This window comes from Spea bombifrons, chromosome 1 (genome assembly GCF_027358695.1).
Source record: "Spea bombifrons isolate aSpeBom1 chromosome 1, aSpeBom1.2.pri, whole genome shotgun sequence".
In the NCBI taxonomy this organism is placed as follows: domain Eukaryota; kingdom Metazoa; phylum Chordata; class Amphibia; order Anura; family Pelobatidae; genus Spea; species Spea bombifrons.
In genome coordinates this window covers 483,194-495,011 of record NC_071087.1, presented here as the reverse complement: position 1 = coordinate 495,011, position 11,818 = coordinate 483,194, and the positions used below count along the sequence as shown (strand labels likewise).

Here is an 11,818-nt window from a genome sequence, read left to right as displayed (position 1 = left end):
CTAAAGGTATCTCCTTCTCTGTCCTTCTCTGTCCTGTGTATAGATTCAATGTTCAGTTTCAGCTTTAGTTATTCAGTAGGCAGGGTTTAGCGTTAGGACCCACCGTCATTGGAGTACTTTGGCGTAGTGGTGGGCTAAGCATACTATGGCCATATGATGTGACAGAATCTCCAATTGTTATCACACAGTCCTAGGCTAGTTCCTGTATCCATGTGTGTCAGTGTTTTGTGTACCTTTGCCCTTCTTCCCTGAATCATCTGAGGAGTTCAGTTCCTCTCCCCATGTCCCAGTTAAGTAGTCCTATCCTTGCTTAAAGGAGAAGCGTCCGAGGATTCTGGCTCCCCATTCCTTCCCCTGTGTTCCTTATTCCCTGTCCTTTGTTGTGCCCTGTACCATGTATGTCTTGTCTGGTTATGTCCTCTTGCTCTGTCTCTGCTGTTACTCTGCTCAGCTTCCCTGCTCCCGGCCTGCAGCATCCTGCACATTTCTATGTTCCGTTATGTCTCATGCCTGCGCCAAGGTGCCTGCAGGATATCATGTTCTGCTTTGTTCTGGACTACATCTGCTGCTATGTCAGGGCCCTGGTATGGGCTGCACAACCCTAGATGCCCACCCGGGCAGCCGCCCTGCACCAAGCCCTGTCCGACTCCGCTACTGCGCAATAACTCCTGAACACCATCTTTGGGCGCTCTGGGTCATTACAGTCGTCTGTACAGACCCCGTCCCTGACAGTTTCTTTATCCAACTTCCTGTAATATGAAAGCTCACTTTTATATTTATTCTAGAACATTATTGGCTAATATGGAGCACATGGACCAGTGACCGCATGCCACATACTTAATACGCTAATATAATGGGGTGTATGAGTCCACCAATTATACAACATCATTTGGGTCCTCGGGGGCAGATTTATGGGCTCTTCTGATAAAGTCCAGCCCCCTTTCAGCAGGTAGGTGAGAGACTCTAGTGCAAAGAACCGCAACACAAATATGGGTGCATTGAGACATAGAGGGGCCACGGGTTTGTTCCAGGAGTCATTGCTTTCAGATGGAATCATTTCCAAACATTATCTGACCTTTTCCACATTCTGGAACACAAACACAAACAAAATCCAACAGGGACAAGGGGTTACACAGAGGGGTATACGGGGCAATAGAGCAGGTATATGGAGTAATAGGAGAGGTTACACAGAGGGGTATACGGGGCAATAGAGCAGGTATAGGGAGGGGTATATGGAGTAATAGGAGGGGTTACACAGAGGGGTATATGGGGCAATAGACCGGGTATAGGGAGGGGTATATGGAGTAATAGGAGGGGTTACACAGAGGGGTAAACAGGGCAATAGAGCGGGTATAGGCAAGGGTATATCGAGTAATAGGGGTTACACAGAGGGGTATACGGGGCAATAGAGCAGGTATATGGAGTAATAGGAGAGGTTACACAGAGGGATATACGGGGCAATAGAGCAGGTATATGGAGTAATAGGAGAGGTTACACGGAGGGGTATACGGGGCAATAGAGCAGGTATGGGGAGGGGCATATGGAGTAATAGGAGGGGTTACACAGAGGGGTATATGGGGCAATAGACCGGGTATAGGCAAGGGTATATCGAGTAATAGGGGTTACACAGAGGGGTATACGGGCAATAGTGCGGGTATATGGAGTAAGAGGAGGGGTTACAAGGAGGGGTATATGAAGTATAGGGAGGGCCAGTGGTGTATTTTGGCTTTTTGCTGCCCTAGGCAAGACTAAACTGGGGCACCCCCTTATCTAAAATTGGCCCACTCCTAACCATAACTTCCCCTAAATTAACCCTAAACACCCCATTAACCATAACTGCCCCTAAATTAACCCAAAAGACCCCATCAACCATAACTGCCCCTAAATTAACCCTAAAGACCCCCATTAACCATAACTGCCCCTGGGAAGCAGAAAGGGGCCAATCATCAGTGTGACTGCAGGGAGGGGCTGGGAAGCAGTTTGGGGGTTTGGGGCGGTGTTTCTTGTCGCCTCCCTGAAATGTACCGCCCAAGGCAGTTGCCTTGTCTGCCTCGCAGCAGATACAGCACTGGGGGGGGGCCATATGGAGTAATAGGAGGGGTTACACGGAGGGTTATATGAGTAATGGGAGGGGCTATAGGCAGGGTTATATAAGTAATAGGAGGGGTTACAAGGAGGGTTATTTTGAGTAATGGGAGGGGTTACAGGTATGAAGTAATAATTCAGAGATACTGATGACATTTCTGCGTTAGAGCCGTGGTCACAGTCAAGGCCGGCCTTAGGGATGTGCGAGCTGTGTGGCCGCACAGGGCGCCATGGCAGCAGGGGCGCCAGGCAGCCGTCCCATCACCAAAGCCAGGGAATATCCCAATGCTGATCGGTGAAGCTGTGCGCGCCGGGACGGGACAGCGAGACTGAGGCCTTGCGCTCCCACCACAGGACTTCACCAGGGTAAGTGAACTGCAAAGGGGGGGTAGAGAGTAAGAAGGGGGCGAGAGGCAGGAGATAGTGAGTGTAATAAATATAAGTCAACTATTAATCTCCATGGACAACAGCTGGCTCCCAACACAATGGGATTCCTCTTGAGTAAACCAGTTTCAAGGAATTACACTAGTGGAGAAACCCAAATGTCCAGGAACTCACAATACATCAAAGGGCTATCTCTCTACTAGGTGGGAACAATAAACAGGAGATAGTATCTGGGCTGGAGACAAGCATGTGTTTGTCCTACAACAAAAGGATTGCAGGAGACAATACCAACATTCCAAAGACCCACCCTGAATTTGCCCTGAGGACCATCAACTTCACTGTGGGGGCAATCTAACTTCATGGACAAGAGCGGTCTCTACAGGCAGCTGGTGCAGGTACAAGATTGTGCCTTCCTAAGGATGAGTGGACACGAACTAAGAAGATGATTGGCTGGGACTGTTTGGGCATGGTGGCTATAAAGGTGTGAGCAACAAAGACAGAGAGAGAGAGAACCAGAAAGAAAAAGAGAGAGAACCAGAAAGAAAGAAGGAAGGATAACATCAAGGTGACAGGGACATCCCATCCTTACATGCACACATAGAGTCATTAGCATAGTGTAGTTAGAGTCATAGAGCCTTGTATTTCAGACGCTTCTCTATATACTCATATATATGTATTTGTTATGTTAATAAACCCATTGTTTTAAGCCACTGGTGTAAGTGGAGTTTCATACGACGAGGAATCGGTAGTAGTTAAAGGAAAGCCAGACGGGTGAAGGTTATATATCCCGGGATTCAAAGGGGCTTTTCTACAGTGAGAAGGGTAGTAAAGAGGGTAGACAGTGAGTAGGGGGGGGAGTGGGTAGATTGTGAGAAGGGGGAAGAGATCATCATATATATAACGGCATATTTTCAGATAACGCTTTACCTTTGTGGTTCTGTATTCAGCAGTCAGCAGTTTGCACAAGCACAGTAGAGTTTAGCGAAATTTGTTTTGATAATAAGACCATATATGGGCGTTTACACAGATAAGAGGAGACTGGGCACTGTAGTAGTAATGAAAGCCGGGTAAAATGATATTCTAATGTATTCTGTTTAGGCGGTCGGGTTAGGCTGTAAACTCTGTTGATTCTGTCAAATGGGGTCTCAGAGGAGGGCTGTTGCGTTCGGGAGTAGGGTAATAAAAACCAGCCGCACGCTAAGGTGTGTGCCTACTCGTATTTTAGGTACGGTAGATCATATAATAAATTCTACTATCACTTCATTTGTTTTGTCCGGATATTTTCTTATACAGTTCTACGGATAACAGATGGGGGCTCGTCCGGGATCCAGTCATCGAAGACATTCACATTTTCCATGTAGTCCGAGGAAGACGCGTCCTGCTGCTTTCTTGCAGTCTTCGACTCCGCGGTGAGCGGGGTGCCTCGAATGACAAAGGGTCCCGAGACTACGGACCACACGAACTGATACAGTTACAGGAGAGCAGCGATCAGGCAACCTCGAGCGCGAGCCAAGGTAAGAAAAGTGGCTACCGGTATGAAGTATCACCTTGGTGGTCGGATGGGTGTTATGCTTCGGGTCTGTGAGTGAGACGTAGCTGAGATACGAAGCGAGTGCGGAGTTCCATACTCCAGCGAGGGAGACGGACGCACGTAGCTTAAAGCACGCGTGAGACCAAATACCACCCTACACCATGGGAATAACAATTCTCCGCTAGACATCCCGCCCGATAGTCCGAAAGGGATGGGAGAATTGGGGAGAGTAAGGAAAAGACGATTAATAACGGCCCCAACAACCTATACTACCTCCTGCCGTATTTTGGCCTACGTTTGGGGCAAGTGAATTGTGGATTTGTCCAAATCTTAATCTGCATGTAAAAGATAATCGGCCTTTTAATCAGGAAGAGTTTGAATTTGCTGGTTTTTGGTTACGGGAAGATAAGAAATTAACAGATGTGGTTAAAATATATGTCTAAAGTCCAATTTTTTTTAATATATTTAATGCTTTTAAGGTACATTATTGTTTCCAGTTATATATTATTGCACTTGTTTGCACATAAATAATCTCTAATTAAAACTAGTTGTTTGTTACAAGATTTTTTCCCTTTCTTTTTTGTCGAGGGGGGCGCCAGAGAAGTAGTCCGCACAGGGCGCCTGCACACCGAAGGCCGGCCCCGGTCACTGTCCTTCACGGCCGTCCAGTCCCGTGGCCGACTCACAGGCCTCCCACAGCTTCTTGGCCACATCCGGATCGCGCGCGTTCTCGGCGGGCAGCACCACCGTGCAGTCGCTATCCACGTACTTTCCCGTCATTCCTTCGGCTTCCTCGGACACAGCGCAGAATATGGTGCTGGCGGCCCCCTCCTCGGCGGACTAAGGGCAGAAAACGGAGAAAAAGGGATTCTTCTACATAAAATGTGCAGGGAGACGTCTGATGGCGTTCTGTGTGTTCTGGTCTAGACCCAGGAGGTTCAGGTCCTTCCCCAGGAACCTCGTGTACAGAATATCTCCCATCTAGAACCCTGTGTACAGAATATCTCCCATCTAGAACCCCTTGTACAGAATATCTCCCATCTAGATCCCTGTGTACAGAATATCATCTAGAACCTTGCGTGCAGAATATCTCCCATCTGTAACCCTGTGTACAGAATATCATCTAAAACCTTGCGTATGGAATATCTCCCATCTGGAACCCTGTGTACAGAACATCTCCCATGTAGAACCCAGTGTACAGAATATCTCCCATCTGGAACCGAGTGTACAAAATATCTATCATCTAGAACCCCGTGTACAGAATATGTCCCATCTAGAACCCAGTTTTCAGAATATCTCCCATCTAGAACCCCGTGTACAGAATATCTCCCATCTAGAACCCCGTGTACAGAATATCTCCCATCTAGAACCCCCTGTTCAGAATATCTCCCATCTAGAACCCCTTGTACAGAATATCTCCCATCTAGAACCCCCTGTACAGAATATCTCCCATCTAGAACCCCGTTTACAGAACATCTCCCATCTAGAACCCCGTGTACAGAATATCTCCCATCTAGAACCCCTTGTACAGAATATCTCCCATCTAGAACCCCCTGTACAGAATATCTCCCATCTAGAACCTCGTGTACAGAATATCTCCCATCTAGAACCCCGTGTACAGAATATCTCCCATCTAGAACCCCTTGTACAGAATATCTCCCATCTAGATCCCTGTGTACAGAATATCATCTAGAACCTTGCGTGCAGAATATCTCCCATCTGTAACCCTGTGTACAGAATATCATCTAAAACCTTGCGTATGGAATATCTCCCATCTGGAACCCTGTGTACAGAACATCTCCCATGTAGAACCCAGTGTACAGAATATCTCCCATCTGGAACCCAGTGTACAAAATATCTATCATCTAGAACCCCGTGTACAGAATATGTCCCATCTAGAACCCAGTGTACAGAATATGTCCCATCTAGAACCCTGTTTACAGGATATCTCCCATCTAGAACCCTGTGTACAGAATATCTCCCATCTGGAACCCTGTGTACGGATCCTCTCCCACTGCATATGCCCCTTCCATTGACTGCGTCACCCGACCATCCACGGTATTTGTGCCACTTGCCCTCCCCAGTCCCAGTGAATCCGGGTTTACCTTGAAGAAGAAGAAGCCCAGAAGGTGAAAGATGAATCTCATAACGATATTGTAGTTCCTCATGGCCTCGGTTACCACCACGCCGGGGTTCTGGCTGGTGACCGTCACTCCTGGACAAAGAACCAGAAGACACTTCATATTAGGGTTCATTTTTTGGTGAGGATGTCAGGTTCCTTAAACCGAGTTGGGGACGGACCTCAGGCTGATACCAAGCGTTTTACCAAGTGATTCCCCACCGGTGAGTCTGGCTCCGGACTGAGACGGGATAAACGAGTCATTGAATGTGTGAAGCGCGTTGGGGCCCCGCGCTGTGCGTGACTTTGGGATGCATTTTCTGAAGTTTGGTGAAGACTCCTACTGATCGTCTGTGACTAACGAGTAATATTCAGATCCTCAGGGACACTCTATTCTAAAACCCACAAATTTTACCCAATCCGGGGCACTTTATAAGATTACATTTATTTTATATGCATAGAATGTGATTTATACCCCGGCTCTCCCTGAAATGGAACCGGACAATTTATGGCAACAGACGCAAAGATGAGACGCAGCAGTGAGGCAGGCTGCTCGTGGCCAGGAGACCACTATGGTAGAACCCCTCCTATTACTCCTGTCCTGGGGCCCCTGGGCATTGGCCCAATGGCCTACCTGTCTTCTTCCAGCTTGGCAGAGGCTTGGGGGCTCCTACGGTTTATACTAAGTCTGTAGTACTGAAGGGCAGGATGTGGCGCATGGTCTTTCCATTCCGTCCGACACTTGCCCAAAAGTAGTTGTAGTTGGGAAAAGGATCGGGCCCCATGTCCTGATTCTCTGTGGCCCTGGGAGCCGGTTTTGGTGAACGGGCTGCCCTTTTCTTGCTTTCCACGCCATGCTCTCCGTGTTTGCCCTTTGGGACCCTGGGCTGCCTCCCTTCCTGCCCCACTCACCGGTTCCCTGCAGCCTCCTGGCCAGCTCGTTGGCGCACACCAGGTTCATCAGCTTGGTGCTGCTGTAATAGTCACTGATATGTAAGCTCTGGAGATCTTCCCCCTTCAGGTGTCTTGGGTTTATTACCCCCTTGCTGTGGATGAAGGACGAGACAAAGACTATGCGGCTTGGGGCAGAGCGCTTCATGAGATCTGCGGGAAAGAGACACGTTACACCCAAGGAAGAGGAGAAAGCCATTGAGGCTCGTGGCCTGTCCAGTCAATGGTGGTCCGTGGCAAACACCTGCGAAACCCTGGGGCGAGTGGACTAGTGTCGTCGGTGGGGTCACGGAATATCGTAACCGCGTGATAATGACCAATCTACCCAATTAGTGGTGAGACTCCCTCAGCATGGGGGGCAGAGGCACCACATAATACCCTCTTCAAAGGTGCACCGAAGGCCCATGCCCGTTTCAGGGTTATTATGACGGGTTTTGCCCCTCAGGGAAGGACGAGCGGATTATCCAGCTGGATACCGGTTAGCGACAGCCCCTCCAGGCTCCCGGTACTCACCCAGTAGCAGGTTAGTGAGCAGGAATGGCCCCAGGTGATTGGTGACGAAGGTGTTCTCCAGTCCATCCGCAGTCATGGAATGTGGCAGCCCTGAAATAATAAAATGGTAGGTGACCCCGGGGCGAGGACGTCACACAGAGACCCAGGGGGACACGGGCCACGTCGGGAGTCTGCGGAGCGGCGGTGGATCCCCTACCACGCACTGCTTCTTATGTCCTGTTTACCCATTGTACGGCGCTACGGAATGTGATTGCACTATATATAGTGCAGCTGTGGATCCCGTGAGTAGATCCCCCGGTGTAGACGCCCGGTGCCCCCGGTGTGTGGCAGTAAGCGAGGTACCTGACGCGCCGGCGTTGTTGATCAGGATGTCCAGCCTCTTCTCCTCCAGCAGGGTCCGTTGGGCGAAGGCTCGGACCGAGGACAGGCTGCTGGTGTCCAGGATCCCCAGAGACACCTTCTGGTTCCCCGTCGCCTCTCGAACCTCCTCCACGGCCTTCTGTCCTCGCTCTCTACTGCGGCAGGCCAGGATCACCCGCGCGTTCCTCCGGGCCAGATCCATGGCTACGCTCTTCCCGATACCTTTCCAGATCAGAGGGTCACAACACAGCGAGGAGCCGCTCTCACTCCGTCTCACACAGCGAGGAGCCGCTCTCACTCCGTCTCACACAGCGAGGAGCCGCTCTCACTCCGTCTCACACAGCGAGGAGCCGCTCTCACTCCGTCTCACACAGCGAGGAGCCGCTCTCACTCCGTCTCACACAGCGAGGAGCCGCTCTCACTCCGTCTCACACAGTGAGGAGCCGCTCTCACTCCGTCTCACACAGCGAGGAGCCGCTCTCACTCCGTCTCACACAGCAAGAAGCCGCTCTCACTCCGTCTCACACAGCGAGGAGCCGCTCTCGCTCCTTCTCACACTGTCGGTATCACACAGCGAGAAGCCACTCTCACTCTCTGTCTCACACAGTGAGGAGCCACTGGGCTGGCACGTTGGGTATTGGGAAGGCACGTGGGGTATTGGGCAGGCTCGTGGGGTATTGGGAAGGCAGGTAGGGGTATTGGGCAGGCACGTGGGGGTATTGGGCAGGCTCGTGGGGGTATTGGGCAGGCACGTGGGGTATTGGGCAGGCACGTGGGGGTATTGGGCAGGCACGTGGGGGTATTGGGCAGGCTCGTGGGGTATTGGGAAGGCTCGTGGAGTATTGGGCAGGCTCGTGGGGTATTGGGCAGGCACATGGGGTATTGGGCAGGCTCGTGGGGTATTGGGAAGGCTCGTGGGGTATTGGGCAGGCACGTGGGATATTGGGCAGGCTCGTGGGGTATTGGGCAGGCTCGTGGGGTATTGGGCAGGCACATGGGGTATTGGGCAGGCTCGTGGGGTATTGGGCAGGCTCGTGGGGTATTGGGCAGGCACGTGGGGTATTGGGTAGGCACGTGGGGTATTGGGCAGGCACGTGGGGGTATTGGGAGGGCACGTTGGGTATTGGGAAGGCTCGTGGGGTATTGGGAAGGCACGTGGGGTATTGGGAAGGCACGTGGGGTATTGGGAAAGCACGTGGGGTATTGGGAAGGCACATGGGGTATTGGGCAGGCTCGTGGGGTATTGGGCAGGCTCGTGGGGTATTGGGCAGGCTCGTGGGGTATTGGGCAGGCACGTGGGGTATTGGGAAGGCACGTGGGGTATTGGGCAGGCTCGTGGGGAACTGGGATATATTTTTCATGAGTTGCATTGAAATCCATTGGAAAATTCCAGGTGAGTTATGTCTACCTGTTACCGTTACCATAGAAACCCAGAACCTGTCAGCAGATCAGCCCCATGCTTGGTGGTGTTAATGCCTGTTTAATATCCCCACTGTATTACCCTCTACCACTTCTACTGGGAGGCTGTTCCACTTATCTACCACACTCTCAGTAAAGTAAAACTGCTGCGTCTCCTCCTGACCCCGGGAGCTTGCGATCTATTACACGTCAGTCAGCCAGTAAGGGCTACTCCGTCTCCTCCTGACCCCGGGAGCTGGCGCTCTATTACACGTCAGTCAGCCAGTAAGGGCTACTCCGTCTCCTCCTGACCCCGGGAGCTTGCGATCTATTACACGTCAGTCAGCCAGTAAGGGCTACTCCGTCTCCTCCTGACCCCGGGAGCTTGCGATTTATTACTCTTCAGTCAGCCAGTAAGGGCTACTCCGTCTCCTTCTGACCCCGGGAGCTTGCGATTTATTACTCTTCAGTCAGCCAGTAAGGGCTACTCCGTCCCCTCCTGACCCCGGGAGCTTGCGATCTATTACACGTCAGTCAGCCAGTAAGGGCTACTCCGTCTCCTTCTGACCTCGGGAGCTTGCGCTCTATTACACTCCAGTCAGCCAGTAAGGGCTACTCCGTCTCCTCCTGACCCCGGGAGCTTGCGATCTAATACTCTTCAGTAAGCCAGTAAGGGCTACTCCGTCTCCTCCTGACCCCGGGAGCTTGCGCTCTATTACACTTCAGTCAGCCAGTAAGGGCTACTCCGTCTCCTCCTGACCCCGGGAGCTTGCGATCTAGGCTCACCTGTGTTGGCCCCGGTCACTATGGCCGTTTTCCCGGTCAGGTCGACGCGGCATTTTCGGGGGGTCCAGCTGCCTTTTCTCTGGAGCCGCAGGATAACGGCCAGAAGGAGGGCAGTAAAGAACCAGCCGGGGTGGCCGAGGGCAGAGGGTAACTCCATGTCTGCACTACCTCCGGCACAAAGTGCACCAGCACCTAAATACCGTGCCTCGGCAGGGGAGCCTTCTGGGTCCTAGAGCCCGCCGCCCCCAGCCCTACAGGAACCTGTCCTGCTACTTGCTTTCCCATGTGGGGCACTTTAGGAAAGTTTTGCCCCCCCCCCCGGTTATTTCCCTGTCAGGCGGGGCATTTCTGGCTTATCACTGAATATTTGCCTTTGAGTTCTGACCCCAGGAACATCTGCAGCGTACTGATAAGCCTTGGGGCATATTCACTAAGGAGGGAGTCAGTCCACCTCACTGTCTCAGGGGTCCACAGTGGGATTTAGGGGAGGGACGGGGCGTGTCCAGTCTTTATGGTGTGGTGCATGCGCCGCAGAGGGATTGGGTGTCTGGAAGGAGTTAAATGATTCCGTTTTCCCTGTTTTTGGATGTTTTCACACTAATGGAGGTTATTGATAGGAGATTCGGTGGCGGGGGTCGCGGACGTGTCCACAAGGCGGAGAAAGGGCCTGTTGCTGACCCCCGGGGCATTGCCCCGCGGATGACAAAGAGACCTCTGAGGCTCCCAGAGCTTAAACAATATTATGTAACACGATTAATATTACATCACACGGCCGCCGTGACATATCTGCTGGGCGTCCGCACGTTCACAGCGCTGGACCCCGACTCATTTCCATTGGTGGGTTTTCTTCCCAGACGCGGAGTGATCCCCCCGGAGCGCAGTGGGTCCCCCCCCCCCCGGGGCCACGCTCAGGGGCATCAGCACAGTACAGCGCAGGAAGCAGCACGTCGTCTCCCTCGGGAATGAAGCGGAAAACATCTCGTGCTCAGACACACTGAATTTTATTGAAAAGAACCGCTGCTGGAAGGTCACTCCCTGCGACTACCTGCAGCCCGGCAGCCTCCCCCGGGAAGCGCTTGCTATCGCGCGGGGGCCGCCGTGGAGCGTCTCGCCGGGTGCACCCGAGGGACCTGGTTCTTGATGAGCTGCTCCACGGAGATGGGCGGCAGCGCGACGGACGCTCGCATGGGATGTAGCGCTCTCTCCATTCCTGCGCAGCCTGGCTGTCTCGCCATCCGCAGAGACCCTCGCTCTGTGCTGCTGCCCTCCCGCAGGATCACCCCGTGAGACAGCTGCATGCTTTCCAGCAGGATCCCAGCCGAGAGGGGAGCAGGGGCTCCGGGACGCTCGTCTGCAACGCTATTGGCCGACGTCTGGAACGTCTGTCCGCCCACAAGTGGCTTTTCAGAGTCAGGCGGTCGGTGGTCCGCTCCATCCAGGGGTCTCCTGCCATGTTTGAGCGACACGCTGGTTCTTGCCCCGGGGGTAGGTGACACCTTCCTGCCGTTGGCTTCTTTGGGGGCCTCCAGCACTTCTGCCCCGGGACGCACGAGGTTGCGGGGCAGTCGCGAGGGGCTGAGCCGTGGCATGGACACCACGTTGCCTGCGGTGTCGTAGACGACATCTCTCTTCTGCGGGGGTCTCCCCAGCTGGATCTTCAGTAGGTTGTACAGGGCGGTGGGCAGGGGGCC

General features: G+C 52.6%; 1 protein-coding gene across 1 annotated transcript; it reads right to left on the bottom strand.

Moving 5' to 3' along the window:
* Positions 1–4,513: 4,513 nt before the first annotated feature.
* Positions 4,514–10,308, bottom strand: LOC128476773 (retinol dehydrogenase 11-like). Its single transcript, XM_053458025.1, has 6 exons — positions 10,128–10,308; positions 7,926–8,165; positions 7,584–7,673; positions 7,032–7,223; positions 6,106–6,215; positions 4,514–4,840 (listed from the first exon to the last, which is right to left on the bottom strand). The coding sequence occupies exons 1-6, from the start codon at positions 10,282–10,284 to the stop codon at positions 4,646–4,648; spliced, it is 984 nt and encodes a 327-aa protein (XP_053314000.1). The 5' UTR covers positions 10,285–10,308; the 3' UTR covers positions 4,514–4,645.
* Between the last annotated feature and the right edge of the window lie 1,510 nt (positions 10,309–11,818).